Source organism: Exophiala oligosperma, assembly GCF_000835515.1.
Source record: "Exophiala oligosperma strain CBS 72588 unplaced genomic scaffold supercont1.6, whole genome shotgun sequence".
NCBI classification, from domain to species: Eukaryota; Fungi; Ascomycota; class Eurotiomycetes; order Chaetothyriales; family Herpotrichiellaceae; genus Exophiala; species Exophiala oligosperma.
In genome coordinates this window covers 1,242,382-1,260,717 of record NW_015622823.1, presented here as the reverse complement: position 1 = coordinate 1,260,717, position 18,336 = coordinate 1,242,382, and the positions used below count along the sequence as shown (strand labels likewise).

At 50.1% G+C, this 18,336-nt stretch overlaps 8 protein-coding genes across 9 annotated transcripts; 5 read left to right on the top strand and 3 right to left on the bottom strand.

The window, feature by feature from the left end:
- Positions 1–350: 350 nt before the first annotated feature.
- On the top strand, positions 351–2,103 carry PV06_06900 (uncharacterized protein). Its single transcript, XM_016408068.1, has one exon. The coding sequence runs from the start codon at positions 545–547 to the stop codon at positions 1,895–1,897; it is 1,353 nt and encodes a 450-aa protein (XP_016261548.1). The 5' UTR covers positions 351–544; the 3' UTR covers positions 1,898–2,103.
- Positions 1,951–3,284, bottom strand: PV06_06899 (uncharacterized protein). The gene is made up of 2 exons (XM_016408067.1): positions 2,738–3,284; positions 1,951–2,679 (listed from the first exon to the last, which is right to left on the bottom strand). The coding sequence occupies exons 1-2, from the start codon at positions 3,137–3,139 to the stop codon at positions 2,035–2,037; spliced, it is 1,047 nt and encodes a 348-aa protein (XP_016261547.1). The 5' UTR covers positions 3,140–3,284; the 3' UTR covers positions 1,951–2,034.
- Positions 3,285–3,927: 643 nt separating this feature from the next.
- PV06_06897 (ribosome biogenesis protein nsa2) lies at positions 3,928–5,949 on the top strand. Its single transcript, XM_016408065.1, has 2 exons — positions 3,928–4,784; positions 4,843–5,949. The coding sequence occupies exons 1-2, from the start codon at positions 4,121–4,123 to the stop codon at positions 4,962–4,964; spliced, it is 786 nt and encodes a 261-aa protein (XP_016261545.1). The 5' UTR covers positions 3,928–4,120; the 3' UTR covers positions 4,965–5,949.
- PV06_06898 (uncharacterized protein) lies at positions 5,073–5,926 on the bottom strand. Its single transcript, XM_016408066.1, has 3 exons — positions 5,903–5,926; positions 5,328–5,755; positions 5,073–5,229 (listed from the first exon to the last, which is right to left on the bottom strand). Exons 2-3 carry the CDS (start codon positions 5,686–5,688, stop codon positions 5,117–5,119), a joined length of 474 nt encoding a protein of 157 aa, XP_016261546.1. The 5' UTR covers positions 5,689–5,755; positions 5,903–5,926; the 3' UTR covers positions 5,073–5,116.
- Positions 5,950–6,938: 989 nt separating the features above from the next.
- On the bottom strand, positions 6,939–11,281 carry PV06_06896. Of its 2 annotated transcripts, XM_016408063.1 has the most exons (4): positions 8,441–11,281; positions 8,139–8,381; positions 7,601–8,061; positions 6,939–7,539 (listed from the first exon to the last, which is right to left on the bottom strand). In XM_016408063.1, the coding sequence occupies exons 1-4, from the start codon at positions 11,087–11,089 to the stop codon at positions 7,098–7,100; spliced, it is 3,795 nt and encodes a 1,264-aa protein (XP_016261543.1). In that variant the 5' UTR covers positions 11,090–11,281; the 3' UTR covers positions 6,939–7,097. The 2 variants fall into 2 exon arrangements, with proteins under 2 accessions (XP_016261543.1, XP_016261544.1); XM_016408064.1 differs by having other exon boundaries at positions 7,601–8,381.
- A 348-nt stretch (positions 11,282–11,629) lies between these two features.
- On the top strand, positions 11,630–13,745 carry PV06_06895 (uncharacterized protein). The gene has a single exon (XM_016408062.1). It carries the CDS (start codon positions 11,932–11,934, stop codon positions 13,561–13,563), a length of 1,632 nt encoding a protein of 543 aa, XP_016261542.1. The 5' UTR covers positions 11,630–11,931; the 3' UTR covers positions 13,564–13,745.
- Positions 13,746–13,791: 46 nt separating this feature from the next.
- PV06_06894 (uncharacterized protein) lies at positions 13,792–16,240 on the top strand. Its single transcript, XM_016408061.1, has one exon. The coding sequence runs from the start codon at positions 13,916–13,918 to the stop codon at positions 16,067–16,069; it is 2,154 nt and encodes a 717-aa protein (XP_016261541.1). The 5' UTR covers positions 13,792–13,915; the 3' UTR covers positions 16,070–16,240.
- A 175-nt stretch (positions 16,241–16,415) lies between these two features.
- On the top strand, positions 16,416–18,320 carry PV06_06893 (uncharacterized protein). Its single transcript, XM_016408060.1, has 2 exons — positions 16,416–16,880; positions 16,952–18,320. The coding sequence occupies exons 1-2, from the start codon at positions 16,647–16,649 to the stop codon at positions 18,017–18,019; spliced, it is 1,302 nt and encodes a 433-aa protein (XP_016261540.1). The 5' UTR covers positions 16,416–16,646; the 3' UTR covers positions 18,020–18,320.
- Positions 18,321–18,336: the final 16 nt, after the last annotated feature.

Genomic DNA, 18,336 nt, shown 5'->3' with positions numbered 1-18,336 from the left:
GATAATACCCCATACATACGGAGTTACCTAGATTAAGCCATCTACTCCGCCTTGCCCCTTTTTGTAGGCACTATTTATTAGCCCCTGTTAGCCCCAACTTCGCTTACCTACATACTCCGTGCCTAGATGCCTACCTACGATAATAGGTAGTAAATAGGCGGCTCCTAACAGGTTGAGGTTGCCTGTGCGCCCAGTGTTTCTTTTCCTCCACCCCCCCTACTCGTACCGAGTTGAATCCTCAACCTCATTGCACGCCGACAGGGTGGAATGGCATCTGTATGGACAACCAGTTCTACAATGCTGCAGGCAAGTGTCGGGTCTTGAACGCTGCCAGATGGCAGACTTTGGGTCGAACGCCACTCGTACTCTTTACTCTGCTCAACAAAAAATCTCGAGACTGGATTTATTCCGCTCAAGCGATGTCGCTCTCGAACTCCAAACACCATCTCATTCTGGAGACAAGTGCTTAGGAACTTCAACGTCCGTTGGATCTAGACCAAATCCTGTACTCTCAGCCTGGAGTTCACCCTCAAAACCGTCGTCGATGGCGGACACTTCTTCGCATGCATCGTTCTCATCGCTCCCCTCCGAGATCCTCCATCAAATCCTCAACCACCTGACCATTGCCAGCATTTTGAGGTTCGGGAGAACGTCCAAGAAGCACCATTCGGCCTCGGCCCTCGCTTTACAAGAACTCGAACTGGCTGTCCTACCTAAACGTGTTCACGGCGTCTTGGCCTTCCTCCACAGCGCCGACGTCAACGACCCGAGCTACGCTTCCGGCTTCGAGGGCCAGGACTCGCTCGGTCGGAACCAGATCATCATCACGTCTCATATCCCCATCCCGGTGATGCGGCACAACAGGCACGAAATCCGGGGACCAACTCCCGCCCAGTACCGAGACGAACTGATCCAGTTGCAGAACGCTCTGGCGTATTCCGCCCTCGTCTCGTCCGCGCTGGTCAATCTGCAATCGTTGACGTTGCACATGTACGACCTCGTATCGGCCCCCTTGACGGATCTCCTGGCCACTCGATTTCTCAAGCTCCGCCATCTCCATCTGAACTTTAAACACCACTACCTCCACGACACATGTCTCCCGGCGGGGTACTGGGAGTACTCGGTCTTGTTGCGTGGGCATCCGGCGTGGAATGCGCTGGCCGGTCTGGGCCAGAGACACGAGTCAAAGCTGAAACTCCACAAGTTGGAGAGCCTAAGTCTCGAGAGAGCTGGCATCACCGACGCACAATTGAAAAAATGGATCGTGCAGAATCCAGGATTGAGAGACTTGAAGCTGGTCAACTGTCTCGGTGCGAATTCCTTGTTCGTCCAATGGCTAGGCGAGTACTACAGCGATGACGCCGACAGGAGTCCTCGTCCGACAACAAAATTGAAACACTTGGCCATCGAAGAGTGTTCGTATCTATCCTTTGGCACTGCGGAAGCATACAGTTGGCTAGATCCGCTGTTAGTCCCCAGCGTCGGTGCACAAAACGCCAAAGATACACTTAACAACGACAGCGACTCCTCCTGCGCCGCCGCGCCACCCTTGAAAACATTCTCGCTGCGCAAATGCCCGTCCATCTCGACATTCGCATTGCTGGAATATCTCAACGAGAAACGCCCGCCACTTGATCGGATCGGCCTACCCAATGGACGCGTCCTAGTTCGAGACACCGTCTCCAGGCCTTCAGAGTACCCGCCCCTCGAAAGCTGGCCTGCCTCAATGACATTAAACACCATCAAGACCACCATCGATACTATGGAACCATACTCCTCAACTGGCCCCATGTTTTCGTACTTTCGCGAAAGCTTGTCCGAGTACAAAGAGGTTGGCGGACACTGTTACGAAGGACCAATCCATATAGAACACATCGAGCCCGATCCTACGCTGTGAACCCTCACAATTTACATTTGGACACATCTGATCCTGTACTCGCATACGATGACCTTCATTTGCGAAAGCTGACTACTCTTGAATGGTTTCTTATTGAGCTACTCGAGGTGCGCCAATTGCACAATGCTGACGCCAATTTACACCTCGACAACAAGTTTTTCCAGACTCACACCACCCATCAATTCATCTAGACCTTTGTTCAGAGACTCCAATCCCTTGCCCACAATTCTCGCTTTTGGGCCAGGGATGAACTCGCCACTGAGCAGACGAGGCGCGAGCCATCCTTGGAAAGTCGCCTTGTATTGTTTGTCTCTGGCGTCTGCGTCGCTTGGGTTGATGACAAACTTGAGATCGACACCTTTTGCTTGAGGCGTGTTTTCGAGCAAAGGACCGACGGCCGATGCGATGCTGCCACCGCCCGAAGCGCTCACGATGTCCAAGAGGGGCTGGACATCTGAACCACCCCGGTCACCGGCGGCGCGGTAAATCGTATTGAGTTTGACGTCGTCCTTTTTCGCGGCGGCGAGAAGTTTCGACACCACATCGGCGTCCTTGTAATCAAACACCTCCTTCGCCCCGATTGACTTGACATAGTCGAAGTTCTTGGCGCTGGCGGTCGCGTACACCGTGAAGCCCATGGCTTTGGCACTCTGGACAGCACATACGCCCACGCTCGACGCGGCACCCCATACCACGACACCCTTTTTGTCGGCTGGGTTGAAATGGGTGGTTGTGTTGAGACCGATGATATGCCAGCCACTCCAGGCCGTACCGACGCCCATCTGTTAAAGGTGCGTTAGCGACTCAGTGTTCGGTTCGCGGGAAAAAGGTGCAACTTACAGGAAGGGTGGCTGCGTCAATGAAACTCAAAGAGTCTGGGATAGTACAAGCCGCTTCGTATTGAACGAGGACTTTGGCCTGGTAGGACGAATAGTCGTTGGCGTTGGCCTCGCCTCGACGGTAGAAGGCGGATGCGAATGCCAGCACGCGCCCGCCCACCTTGAAGGGTCCGGGAACCGAAGAGCCAACGGCTTCGATTGTTCCTGCGATGTCGGATCCCAGGATTGCCGGGTACGTGGTAAGGAAAAGGCCCATGGCCCGTTGGTAACAGTCGACCGGGTTCAGGGCAATGGCAGACACCGAGATCAAGAGGTCCTTGGGTCCTGGCTTGGGGGTCGCACGGTCTTCAACAACCAAAGGAGATCCAGCCGAATGGAGAAGGGCCGCCTTGTGTGTAGACATGGTTGTGAGACGTATTCTTGATCAACAAGATCAACAAGGCAGCTGGAGGAATAGAAGTAAGATGACTTGGACTAGTTTGGATCGAGGTGTACGAATGGAAGGAGAAGTCTTGAGTAGACAAGAAGAGAGGTAGAGGGACGTCTCTTTTATATTCGTCCATGCACACGTAGTACTCCTCCCTGATCCAAGCCTGTCGAGTACACTCGATGATGTCTGGCGTCGCAACACTCGAGCACGAAAGACGAGCCCATGCAGATCAGACCAATCATATGGTCGGATTTCGTGCATAAAATACGATTCCAGGTTAGCGTCAGGTCCAGCCTTGTTTGAAGAGTCGATAACTCCGTAGGTAGGACTCGAGACAGGGAAGGATTTGCGCACTCGTAACTCGTACATGTACGGGGTCCTTCCGTAAGCAAGTCTATCACTCCATCTTGAAGCTTTGTCAAGCAGATCAAACATCTTTGAGGCCCTCAGGATAACCTACCGCCGTAGCTTGTAGACGGTGATAATTTCGTCCGTGTCACGTGGAATGCTGCTGGGAGAAAGTCTCCGGTGGTGATGGGGGCGGACAGATTTTGTCCCGACACCCAGATTGCCAGGTAGTAAATAGAAAGTGATTCCTTCTAGTTGAAGAAGAGAACCGGAACGAGGCTTCAGAACTGGGAATGTACCATCATAACCAGTATGGAGTGACACGGTGAAAGAATCCGAAGCCCCTTACGCAGTACCCGAGATAACGATAAGGACCGGTTCTATGCACGTGACCTGAATATGTCCAAGTGCCGCCGGGTAAACTCCGCATCTACAATTCAAAGGCCAAACTTTTTCTTTTATTCGAATTCCAATTCTCCCTACAGACAGTCATAGACTTTTGAACTCGCCAAACCTCTTGACCCTCCCGTTCACTTGTTTGTCTTTCTTCTTTTTACTCATAGAACAAGTCCGTTCGCTGTCCAGGCGACAACCACCACCGTCACCATGCCTCAAAATGAGTACATGGAAAGGTTTCAAAAACTGCACGGCAAACGTCTCGACCACGACGAACGAGTCCGCAAGAGACAAGCGAGAGAAGGGCACGCACAATCGGAAAAGGCACAGAATCTCCGTGGGCTGAGGGCCAAACTGCACCAGAAACAACGCCATGCCGAAAAGATCCAGATGAAGAAGGCCATCAAGGCCCAGGAAGAAAAGGACGTCAAATCCGCCACTCCCAGCGAACCTTCCTCTACCCCGTTGCCCAATTACCTGCTCGACAGATCCCAAGCCAACAATGCCAAAGCCCTGTCGAGTGCGATCAAGAATAAAAGAAATGAAAAGGCCGCGAAATTTTCAGTTCCCTTGCCCAAAGTGAAAGGTATCAGCGAGGAAGAAATGTTTAAAGTCGTCAAGACGGGAAAAAAGACTGCCAAAAAGAGTTGGAAGAGAATGATCACACAACCTACGTTCGTGGGACCGGATTTCACACGGAGACCCGTCAAGTACGAGCGATTTATCAGGCCCATGGGTTTGAGGTACAAAAAAGCAAACGTCACGCACCCGGAACTGGGAGTGACGGTGCAGTTGCCCATCATATCCGTCAAGAAAAATCCTCAGAACCCGTTATACACTCAGTTGGGTGTCTTGACGAAAGGAACTGTCATTGGTAAGTTTTTGACGCATGCATCTTTCTCTTTAGGAGTGATTGGCTAACAACGAAATAGAAGTCAATGTATCCGAATTGGGTCTCGTCACTACAGGTGGAAAGGTTGTTTGGGGCAAATACGCTCAAGTCACAAACGACCCAAGTAGAGATGGATGTCTGAACGCAGTACTATTGGTTTGAAGTGGGACACACCGACGAACACACCCATACAGCACTTTGCTTTCACAATATCCAAACTCGTCAAGAGATATCCAACAATCATCACTATTCACGAATTTCTTTTGTGGGCGACGGACGAAAAAGCATACTTGCATACTTGCATACGTGAACAACTACAACTCTTCTGCAAAGATGGCATGGTCACTATACCCCATCGCCTTGACTGCAATCTTTGCACTCTGCAAAACTCTGTCTTTTAAACTCAATGTCTGGCCAGGTTTTTCGACTGTTTGGTGATCGCATTATCAAGCACCCATCAGCATGAATTTTTTTAGAGAAGGGAGAAGAGAGAGACAGAAGGACGATGCGGATAAACAAACTCACAAACATTGGTCATCTTGGCGAAAACACCATACGTCGCCTTGAACTCGAACGGCTTGAGAGCTTTCCAAATCTGCATCACCGTGTCTGGTGGCAATGGGATGAAATTCGGGATACTCCACAAGAATTGATAGGATATCGTGTCATTTCTCTTGCCGGGGTCCGGATTATGTCCCGAAGCCACGGCGAAAATTGTGTCCGCGACAAACAATGTCGGGATGGGAGTGTTTGGTGGCGCAGAATGCAAGACCATACTCCCTGGAAAATGACCCCCGCATATCACCGCCGTGAGACCTGGGAGGAGTTCCGTCGCGGGCTCTTTGAGGAATTTGAGTGTTGCGGTCGGACAATCTTTGCGGTTCATCCAGACCGAGTCAACTTCGGGAATATACACTGGACATTGAAAAGTAGTGGACCAATCTGCCCATGTTCTGGAACAACAACAATATCCATGTCAGATGTACTGGCGAAATTATGATGACTCGAACAGGGATAAGACGACAGGAACAATGGAATGCCAGAGTGTCGATGATGGTGCAGGTACTGATACTGGTTGGTACTGGGAAAGTGGTACCTACGTATAAAAATGTGGATGAGAAATGACTATGAATTTTAATCCTCCTAATTCTGTGATCTAGTACAGTTCATGAACCGAGTCAGTAAATGTAAATGATGTAGATTTACGCGGGGAGAGAGAGAGAGTGTGTGTATATAGGTATGTGTCCTTTTACCTTGTCCACAGTCTCCTGATCAAGATAGGCGATGAGATCCCAAAGGACGTTTCCGTGCGGCGTACGTATGAGTCGAGCACCTTGACCTATACCGAACTAATGTGTAGATGAGACTCTGTGAGTAACAAGTCTGGATGGATCAAGGGGGATTGCTGGGAAGAGAAGGTAAAGTAGGTACGTACCTTGGGTTCCGTATGTATCTCAATCACCGTATCGTTTCGAGGGCATTTTTCAAACACATTCTTGTGCTGCTGATGGTTCTTGAGTTTCCCCAAGGTCGTGAAAGATTGTCCCGACGGTGGGATGAATTGACGTGGGTCCTTTGGACAAAACAAGAAGCGAGAGTATCAGCGCATCGACGTCGACGTCAAAGCAGACAAAACCACCATCGGTACGGTAAACTTTTCCATGAGCACCGTTCAACCTACATCACATATCCTACACGTATCTTTCCCCTCGGGTTCGTCGACGTCGTATTGCGCACCGCATGTGACGCATACCAAGAGATCGTCACTCGTGATCAAGGTCGGAGTGGAGGTGGACATTTTTTTGTTTCGTGCAAAAAGATCGAACCTCAAAACAAGGGTCGATGGGATTTGTGTTTGGTCTGATGCTGTACATACCCAGAGTACGGTGAGAAAAGACACCTTGATGAGATGTTTAGATATACTCCCGTAGATGAGGAGTTGACGGATACGAGTACGAGAAGTCAAGAGTGGGGGGGGGGGGAATCAAATATCTACATACCTCACCTAATACCTTACCTTCAAGTACAAAAAGTCATCACGAGGACTTTTTGATATTCATGGTTATGATGAGCAGTTTGACTGCTATTCTACCTTCTTACACTTGATTTAAAACTTGACGACTTGACATCTTGTAACTTGTCATAAACTTGTTTTTGTCTCTTCTCTCTAACTTTTTTCAACCTGGTCTAATAATAGTACTGAGAAATGTGGTACAGTACACTGTTCAACTAACCCTGTCCCAAGTAAAAGTAAACAAGTCCGAAGCAACCAACGCCGTCTCTACCCTGTCTCTACTACATGTAAAGACTTGCGGTGAAAACCACGTCTCTTCGAATCAACTCCCTGGCTTTGTCCATCTTTTGATACAATGAAGGATCACCGATGAGTCTCGCGGCACTCATGACTTCTCTGCAAGTCTCGTCCAACCTCGTGACGACCCTGACAATCGTCCCCTCCATGACATCCGTGAGGTCGGTGATACGATTGAAGGACATTCCTCTCGCCCACTCGTACACAACCTCCACCAGACCGAATCTGGGGCGGGACTCGAAATCATTGGCGTCGTCCGACGACAAGATGACCTGATGTAAGATTTGGTACTTGTTGACCTTTTCCGCAATTTCGATGATCGCTTCTTTACCCCGTTTGAGGTTCTCGCTGAGTTGGGGTTCATTGTCAGTCTTTTCCTGAAACACAAAACACGACAAAAGGGCGACAATCTCTTCCGGTTCGAATCTAAACGAGCACAACAATCAGCACTATCCACAAATGAGCACGCAGGGGAGGGGTCACATACTGTGCCAATACGTTTTCCAAGATCAACTCGGTCAGAACCAATTCATCTGCGGAATGAATCTCACAAGCAACCTTGCCTTTCAATTGGACACGAGACTCTTCGTCAATGAAACCCAAATCTTTCAAGACTTCAGTTCGCTGTTGATAATCCGGCAGCAATGACAGGTTCTGATCAGACATCAACATTTTTAATGCTTCAATGTTCTCCTTGATCAGCCACTCGTCATGCTGCATGCCATAATGTTTCAAGAAATGAGGACAGTCAAGACATTGGGCGTCTTGCGCGATGGCCGCCACTTTGCTCCTCGCGGCAAGCAATTCTCGAATATGCAAATCGTGCACTTTATTCCACTCTTGTTCGTCCCAGACGCTCGTATCCCATGACGAATATGCCTCAACAAAATCTTCTTCAGCAAATTGTTTTTGCACTAGTTGTGAACTTAGTAACGACCTCAAATCGACCTGTAAGAAGAACAAGAGTGTTCCAAAATGTAAGCATTACCTTTCCTAACTTTCAAGTACCAGGGGGGTCCTCTAACCTTTACAAGCGTCTGGGTCACGCATTGCACGTCGTCCAACAAGACTTGGGTCACGCTTTGTTTCACTTTGGCCGGCTTGTCTGGCAATGGGGCATACATCCTGCGGAACCGCGGGAGGTAGGGTAATAAATCCTTCGTCGATCGCTGGGCATCGATCTCGGATACTTCCAGAACGTTGAGGTGAGGCACAGGGCCACCTCGTGGGCCATCGTCGAGCATAACACCCACTTTTCGAATACCGTCCTATGAGAAAACTAAAGTCAGCCGAACCCATAGGTCTCTCACGGAATTGATGATATTACCTTTTTGTACACGATCAATCTGCGGGCTTGCCAGAGCCGACGGCCAACCGGCGACGACAATAGATTGATGTGTAGTTCCTTCGTTAGTTGTTCAAACCTCATGGCTGCTGCATGACATGCTTCTAGGTCAATATCACAGATATCACAAGGCTCACGTTTGATCTTGTCAAGGTTTGCCTGAGACAGAGCCACCTGCTTCTCGTGTTGTGGCAGTAAGGCTTGAGTCGCATTCTCGGAGAAACTGCGTTTGATCATTTCTTCAATCTTCAGAGCCTCAACTCGCATCAGATTCAGTATCATGTTGTAATGCAGTCGAAATTGGCTGCGGAGTTTCGTCGCGGGCCCAGTGATCATTTGAGTCAGTTCACCTGCAGGAGGTGCCTCGGATTTGCCGGGACAGACGATGATGACCGTACCGACGGTGTCAAGGCCTCTGCGGCCGGCACGACCAGCCATCTGAGTGTATTCACCCGGAAGTAGGTTACGGAAATCACGTCCATCATGCTTACGGTAACCCGAGAAAACCACCGTTCGCGTGGGGAGATTCAAGCCCATTGCAAATGTCTCCGTGGCGAACAAGACTTTCACCAACGTCCTCGCAAACAATATCTCGACGATCTCCTTGACAATCGGTAAAAGGCCGCCGTGATGCACCGCGACGCCACGTCCAAGCATTTCTCGTAATCGTCTAATCTGAGGTAAAACCCGATCTTCCGGCTTTAATCGCGCAATCGATTTTTCAATGATCATGTGAATGGCACTTTTTTCGGTGGCTGTACAAAAGTCTTGGTTTGAGAGAGAGTCGGCATTCTCCTCGCATCGCTTCTTGGAGAACACGAAGATACAGGCGGGTAGAAGATTCTCCTTTTTCAGATGTTGTACAAGATGGACCCAGAGATTCCGGTCTTGTGCCGCAGTCGTTCTGCCACCACCTCTTCCTGTGCGCGCAATATTTCCGTGACCACGACTTGCAACTTGTCCTCGCTGTTGTGAGCCACCTCTTTGATTCTGACTTCCTCGCTGCTTTGATCCGCCACGTTGAGGTCCACCACGTGCTTGTTGACCACGGCCACCTCTTTGAGGAGCACCTCGGGATGGAGTTTGCGCTTCGATGGCCTTTTGCTCTCTCACCTTGTCGAGTCCAGACATGATGTCGTTCGCTGCTTTCCAGCCTTTCTGCAGGAATCTCTTTTCCGAGTCGACTATCTTGTGCATCTCCTTGCCAGCCCACAAATAGTGCTCAAGAGGAACAGGTCTCTTGGGGGTTGAGATGACATAGATATTCTTCTTTTTGGTTCGACCTACCCAAGAAGCAAACTCGTAGGTATTAGGAACAGTAGCCGATAGAAGAATGAGAGTGACATGTTCCGGAAGCATGATGATGACTTCTTCCCACACAACACCACGTTCAAGGTCGTTGACATAATGTACTTCATCGAATATGACAAATTCGACGTCGCGGATGAGATCGGCTCCACGGTACAGCATGCTTCGAAGAATTTCAGTTGTCATAATCAGACAACTAGCCTCAGGATTGATCTGGACATCGCCAGTCAATATCCCCACGTCATCAAATACTGTCTTGAAATCGCGAAACTTTTGGTTGGAAAGTGCCTTTATTGGAGACGTGTAGATGGCCTTTGTCATGTGTTTTGCGGCCAATGCAATAGCATACTCTGCAACCACCGTCTTTCCAGCTGAAGTGTGTGCAGCCACGAATACTGAGTCTCCATTTTCGAGGTGGTACACAGCTTCTTTTTGAAAAGTGTCCAGCTCGAAAGGCCATGTCCGAGCCATATCAGGCACAAGCTCGTGGAAGTTGGGGATATCCTTGTTGATATCAACCACATGAGCCCATTCTCGTCCTGTTTTCTTCGTTGATGCTGCCATCAATTCACTGTGTGGTTCAAGAGAAGGAAATTCGACTGGTAACAAGTCGTTGAGGTCGGTGTCCTGATCATCATCCTCATCGTCATCCTCCTCGGTTTCTGAGGGGCCATTCGTGAGTGGTGGCGTGGCTTCTCCATTTGCAAGTCGGTCTTGTGTGCCGAACACGTCACTATCGTCCTCTTCCAATGTCTTTTCAACATCCTGATCGTCTTCTTGGGCCTCTTTTGTTTTCTGGTCTGCAAATTTCATACCACGAGTTAAACCTGGTGGGATCTCCAAGAGACCATTTTTGCCCCCAAAGCTGATAATCTGATCAAGGCCACGCTTCTTTTTGATCGTTCGGTTCTGCTCCTCTAATAGGTTCTTGTCCTCGTAAGCTTGGATGGCATCAACTCCATCAAGACCACCTGGTGCAAATGGAAAGAATCCGGCAGCTCCTCGCACAAAATCGGCTCGATTGGCTGGTCTTCGAAGAAGCGAAGTGGAGTTCTTTGCTGTCGCACTTGAAGCTGGTACAGTGACCTCTTTATAGCCTGTCACTTTGCCTTCAAGTCCCTCACGCGTAAACCGAGTGATGGTTCTTGTTTGTGTTGGAGCCAATTGGCAAAGCTCGGTGTAATTTGGTGTCTGATAATCCCATCTCTGTTGTAGTTTGTTGAGCCACTCTGGATTGAAGGTTGTAGGTGGTGACAAGAATTCTTTCTCAAGATCGCTTTTGATCTGCCCAGGCGACCTCTGGGAGGATCGGACTCCTACCATCGTGAACTTCGGGGACTGCCTATGCCCTAGTTCTCCTTGTCAGGACACCACAACTCGAGTGGCGATGCTTGAGATGATTTTCTTAAAGAAAAATGATGTAATAGAGGAAGAACAATGTCGACATCGATGGAGGAAGCGAGCATGAATGCCAAGCGCGGAATCAATAGTTAAAGCAGCGTAAGGCTGCGATTCTTAGATACGTACAATTCAATGTCTCGCTTCTTGATGAAAGTGAAAAATCCCATTGTGCTATATCACTGTCTTAAAACAAGCTTGGTGAGACAATTAGCACAAAAGTCGCGGTATCAAAGGTGTGCGACCACCACTGCTGGGGCACACGATCCTTACACTGGACAAACAAGTCTCCACAAACATACAACCCCTCGCTCGATTGTCGAAGTGTTGGTATGGTGACCACAAAAAGGCTTGAGACAATCAGAGACATATAAATCGTCTCAAAGCACGCGACAATTTGGCGAAGGATTCAGAAAAACTGAGACTGTCAGGCTTCCATTGTCAACAAGGGTGGTCAAAGCGGCGGAATTTTGGCGACGTCCAACACCCGTGTCAACTTGGCTTCATCGAGCGTTGACGTGACCTCTTCTTGTTCTTCAGCGAGGACACGGTGATACATATCGAGATTCCAGTCAAGCACCATATTGCTGAAAATGCAATCGCCCCCAAGACGATCTTGTCGAAAAATGCAAACCTTTGGTCCGATCACTGCCCAGATGCAATGATCTAACCGTCTGGCTTGTATATACTCCCTTACTCTTCCGACTCTGGACACAGCGATCTTGGATATCTTCTCTGGATATACCAGAAATTCAGCCTCGCCCGAAATGAAGCCTGCAGCACCTAACAAGGAATCCTTCGTTCTTCCAAAGTTGAAGTACAAATACAAATCCCCAGTTGAGAACGATCGCTTCATTTTCTACGACGTCAAATTCTATCCGTATTCGACCGCGACGGAAGAGGAACCCATATTTGCGGTCTTGCAACAGAAAGGAGTCATTATTTATCGAATATCGTCAGACCCTTCCCAATTTCTTACAACGCTACAAAATGTGGTGGATCAGCAGGAGTTGGAGGACAAGAGCTCTCCCGGTTTGAACTCTTGCTCTTGGTGCTACATCGACCCACAGAAACCTTTGCTCGCGGTCGCAGGCGGTACAGGTCAATTGAAAATCATGGATGTTCTCGAAGGTGACCTTTTTACAACGTTGGTGGGCCACGGTTATGGTGTTATTAACGACATTGCTACTCACCCACTTTACCCCTGGATCGTGGTCACCGCTTCGATGGATAAGAGCCTTCGAATATGGGACCTACGACGTTATGCGAGTCCTCACGAGTCCCCCACCATAATCATCTGCGGTCAAGCAACAGGGCACTGCGAAGGTGTTTTGACTGTATCATGGCATGCAAGTGGCCGTTACTTGGTCTCTGGGGGTCACGATCAACGAATATGTGTGTGGGCTATGCCGGACTTATCTGACGGCTCATCCTTTTGGCAGGAAGTATCACCAGAGTACAGGAAACGAAGTTCTAACGAAGTTTACTGCATTCATTATCCTCATTTCACCAGCTCAGCAGTTCACTCTAATTTCGTGGACTGTGCAAGATTCTACGGCGATTTGATAATTTCGAAAGCTGCCAATGAGAATAAGATAGTACTTTGGAAAATGACAGCCTTTGATTCCAGTCAGCCTCCTCCAAGCTCTGTGACGGCGCCAAAGATCGAAGATTATCTGGACACCCGCAATGGTTTCATGCGCAAAGTCATACGACGCGAGAACGGGCTCGTTGATGTGGAGGTAGCGGAAGAGTACGAGGACGAACCACCCTATGAGAGACTACTCGAGTTTGAGACTCCCTGGGTCGAACAATTCTATCTCCGATTTGGCCTTCTATTACCCTCTGTTGCACATCCGGAGGTGCATCCTGTCCTGGCCTTTGCGAATGCGGCATCAGAGCTACGATTCTGGGATCTTGAGCGTTTCTCGCTAGGTCACGCTGGGGGACTGGATGTGGCCAAGGCCCCAAAGCCCAAAAAGAAGCACAAGGGTGTGGCACAGCTTATTCGACCACAGGATCGTTTGAGTCGTGCAGCTGCCGCATCTCAGAATTCCAACAAGGATTCATCACCAGCCTCGATGAGTTCAAATCCGAGCTCGATGGCTGGGCCAGGGCAAACCTCAACGGATGCCACCAGCGAATTCTCGGAAGCGACCGCATCATTGTTCACTCCCCGGGATCACGAGCGATATCCCATCCACGATGCCCACATAACGATGAAGCCCCACGCTAGAGTGTCTCTGACAGAATTGCAGTTTAAGAACCAAGCCCATTTCAACGCCAGAGCCGCCGACTGGAGCCCCTGTGGGAAATGGTGTGTTGTCGTTGGGGAATCAGCAAAGGTGACTGCGCAGGGAATGGAAGGGTATGGAGGATTTGCTGTCCTCCATCGATGAGACCTGGAAAAGTTGGAAATGACGATGAGGCTGGCGGCATGAGGAGCCGAGATTATTTAAATAGAGCCTGGTAGGGACGCCAATCAACGCCCATTGGCGGTACCTTGCAGATATTGTTATGCCGCTGTGGGGAGCCAATTCTACAAGTAGGCGACGCCCCCAGCCTGATAAACAATGAATAAACCCCCGATTAGGGGTCCCTGTTTATACCGAAATGCATGTTTGTTTTCGCATTCCCGAGTCTCGACTATTCACGCGACACAAACACTCTCCATTCTACTCTCAAAAATACTATTGCGCACCTGAGTAGGATGAGAGGCTCGATGCCTTGTCTCCGGCACAATCTTCCACCATGAATACCACCAACCCCGGACAGACCACTGCGCAGCCACAGAAATTCCTGCGCTATAGATCAGTGCGCAAAGCGGCTTCGAGAGATCTTGAGGCGACAACCACTTCTCCTCCGCCGCCTGTGCCAAACAGCTCACAGACTTGTTTGACGCGACTGCCGTCGAGATACCACCGCAGAGCGAAGCTGGCTGAGGAAGATCCTCCCTTACTATCTCCAGCGCAAGATGTTGCGCAACAGTCCAGTCCAATCCATATCGCAGAACCCGCACAACATGTGCCGACAAGCCCTCCTCAGGATGAGGTAGGCCACAAACACAAGCCCAATGGTGGCCGCAGAATGGTCATAGGCCACGGACAAAAGCCAGGCGACGATGGTGAGAGATTGGAAACCCTACCTACGAAGCCAGAGCCAGGCATACAGAGGACTTCACCTGAACCTTTACGAAGATCGTTAGAGATTGCACGAGAAGAAGCCCGGTTGACCCTCGAAGGAGACTTTGGTCGCTTAAAAGCGTTGAAGCAAGAGGAAGCTCGGCGACGACACGATGCACGAGAGCAGCGTCGCGAGAGAGCAAAGATCGAAGCAAGACAACAATCCCTTGGGGCGGTCTCGCTGTCAGATGTTCGAGATGTCCAGCCCACAAGGCCAGCGAGATACGGCGAGGTAGATAAGCAGAATTACCAAGAACCTCCAAAGTCCAAGTCACGGACGATGGTCATTGGAGGAAGCAATGGATCGCACCAGGACCAGCAGCACAAACGTTCTTCGTCGGCGGTGCATAGACAGCACACCGTGCGCGAGACTCATACCAGGTCAAGGAGCACCGGGAAGGAGAGTGAGGGTCGCACTCCTCTATCACCAACAGCAGCACCACAATTCGATGCTCCTATATCTGCGGTCAACGCCGGTGAGCGAAAGGTCAAGGTGCTATGCAAAGAGTCGGTCATTACTTTGCCCATCACACCGACCACCACGTGCAGAGAAATCCTTCGATCTGTAGCACAACTCTTGACAGAGCCCATCGATGCCCGAACAGCAGTATTGCTGGAGTCATTCTCTCAATTAGGTTTGGAAAGACCATTGCGCCGATATGAACGCGTTCGAGATGTTATGAACTCGTGGGATCATGATGATCAGCATCATCTGTTCATCATGGCCCAGTCTGAGTGTGCTGCGGCAGGGGTCGACGATAGAGATGCACCCAGGCAACAACCTACTGGTGTAAATGTCCAGATGTACCACTCTTGCCGACCAGGGAAATGGGATAAACGGTGGTTGAAACTGAGAGAAGATGGCCAAATCACATCCTCCAAGCACGAGCACGGTCTTGATGGTACGAAAATCTGTCATCTATCCGACTTCGACCTGTACACACCGGCATCGCAACAGCTTAAGAAGCTGAAGCCACCAAAAAAGATGTGTTTTGCATTGAAGAGCCAAGAAAAATCATCCATGTTTCTCGAAGGCGCCAATTTTGTGCATTTCTTCAGCACGAAGGACAAGGATGTCGCTGGAAAATGGTATAGAGAAGTTCAGTCCTGGCGAAGCTGGTACTTGTACAAGATGGTGGGTGAGAGTATGCAAAACCGGCCACAACTTGCGCGACCACTTACGGGGACAAGCTCTAAGGAGTCATTGCCACATTCAGCTGGATCGTCCAAGCCACTGCACGGTGTCGACTCCGGCAGGCCAAGTACCGACAGGGCAGCTAGACATGAGGGTGCACATCACCGCCGACTTTCCCAAAGTGATGGACCTCGGCCACTTCTTGATTTTAGCCAAGAAAGACCCAGCGTCGATGGAAGGTCGGGAAGTCCACGGCACTCGAAAAATCAGGGTCCTCCTCCCAGCGCCTACCCACGCAAGTTCACAATCGACTCTTCGAGTGGTAGTACTTCTGAAGAGAGCCCATTCTCGGGGAATGGCTTGATTGCCCGTAGTGCCAGCCGAAAGTCGTTGGGTAGAAATCGAGGAGGCGGCAGTGGAGCTGACGGGAAGCCACTGGTTGATATTGCTCCTACCAGCGAGTTCACAGATGGCAGTTTGCTGAGGAAAATGGAAGCCATCGCTGCTCAACAGGGTAAAACGGGACCTAAGATCTTCCGGCAACAAGGAAGGGAGATCAGTGTATCAGTAGGAGAAGGATTGGATTGAGATTTCGGGGCTATGAGAGATGATGAGCTACGACATGATCACGATTCGACGAAAGTGCATTGATGGTGAAAGCAAATGAGGGACATCGATACCTTGAATTGCTATGGACCCGGGTATAGTATGTAGCTGCAGCGATGACAATGAACAAATGGTATATCCGATGGACAAGAGCATCGAGTATCCCAGTCCCAGTTCACGGCTTCCTCAGCCTGATGAGTTGACTAGGAGATCGACACTAAGCCAATTAGAGGTGCTTGGCGGAAATGACATCAACTCACACGGCGGCGACCAGGTGACGGACATGGAGGGCACCACAAAGTGCACCTTGCCAACTCATACAGGTGACCTACTAGATACTGTACAGTACCTCTCTATCTCATCTTTCTCGGCCAATGTCTCACACGTTGTACAAGTTTATGATTCTCTTGTTCTCTCCATTCTGTTCTTCAGTCTTGACCAAGTCTCCCCAAGCGTACTGAGAACCCCTGCCCCGCGTCTGATTTGATTGTCTTTACCGCAACTTCTACTCCGTACTCCAACGCTTCCTATCTCCCTTTTGTAGGGACACACAGCCACCATGGCAGCCATGTCGTATTCCGCCGACCCTACCCTATACCTCTATACCTCCCTTACAGCCGGAAGTTCCCATATCATCACCGCAACCTCAAGACTGGAGACAATCCTCAAGGCCAACAAGATTCCCTTTAGAGCGCTAGACTGCGCAACAGACGAAAAGGCTCGTATGCTATGGGGTAGGAGATCAAAAGGCCGCAAACTCCCCGGACTCGTCAAGTTCGGTACGATCGTTGGTGTGAGTAGTGCCCACGCTTTTTCTCACAAGCCTACATACCTAGGCACCTAGCTCACACAAATGTTTCCCAGGACCTCGAGCAGATCGAAGAATGGAACGAATACGGCGAGCTCCAGGACCAAGTCGCCGGTTTCTCAGAATTCGGTGGCCCGGCACCCACCGCCGCCCCTGTCCCTACCCCTGCTCCTCCCACACTCGCTCCAGAACCAACGACCAAGAGTGCGGCTTCATCTGGACCCCCTTCACGCGCCTCCTCAGAGACACGTCACATCTCGATCGCGGAACCCAAAGCCAAAGACTCCACAGCTGCAGAAGGCGGGACCACAAAGCCAGGCGAGACACCTTTGAACATAGCCATGCGACAACTTGGTGCAGAGGCAGCTGCTAAAGCAGGCCAAAAGAAAGCCGCGGCACTACAAGCGGCCAAAGCACCCACCAAGATGCCAGACACGACAGAGCAGATCCCCGTGCCTGCCGCGACGAAACTGAGCGTAGACGCAGCCGCTGAGTCCCCAGAGACCGTGTCCGAAGTCACCGCCGCAAAGACACCGGCACAGCTCGCAGCAGAAGGTGCCAAGAGAACATCCGTGGACAAGATCGCCGAGTCCGAGGGGGCCACAACAAGCACCAGCAGCAGCGACAGCGAAGGACAGTCGACGGAAGCCCAGATTGTCGAGCAGAGACGGCAAAGCAGTATCACCAAGTTGAAGTCGCGACTGAGTGAATCGACACCCGCAGACCAAAGTGAGACTGTCCTTGTGGATTCGTCCCCGACGCCCAAGTCAGAGACAGCCGTTCCAAAGTCGGAAGTCAGCACCGACCCACCACCGGTGGACATGCCCAAACAACATCGTGGGAGTGACATAGGGGAAGCGAGTGTCGAAGAGATTAAAGAGATAGAGAAGAAGATGAGCATCCCTGAAACTACCGAGGAGAGTGATACATCTACAAACCCACCAGCGCCGGCAGAAGAACAAGAAGCAGCAGGAACAGAAGCAACGTCAACTTCTACAGATGAAGATAAAGAGAAGGTCGTGACGAGTACAGATGAAACAGAGGAGCAAGTTACAAAAGGAACGGACCCTCAAGACTCGAGCGCCAAAGACGCAGACAAGGCTGGTGTCAGTGTGGGTGAATAAGAGTATTTTGTATCGCTTGGGTGTGCTCCTACCGGTCAGTAGTCGTACTCGTCACCCTTTACTAGCATTCTACGTGGACACGGAATAATTATATCGATGTGATGGGCCCCTTTCTTTGGCGTGTGTAGTAGAGCAATTGAGCAGACGAGGACCTTGGGTACTCTATATTAAATCAGCATCGGTTGTTTTTGTCTCTATACTTTCATTACCCCATACTTGGTGCTCTGACCTGGCATCTCTTTACAGTATATCAATCACATGATTTTTGAGTAATTGTGTAATATTGATAGATATGGACGGGTAGATAGGTATTGGGC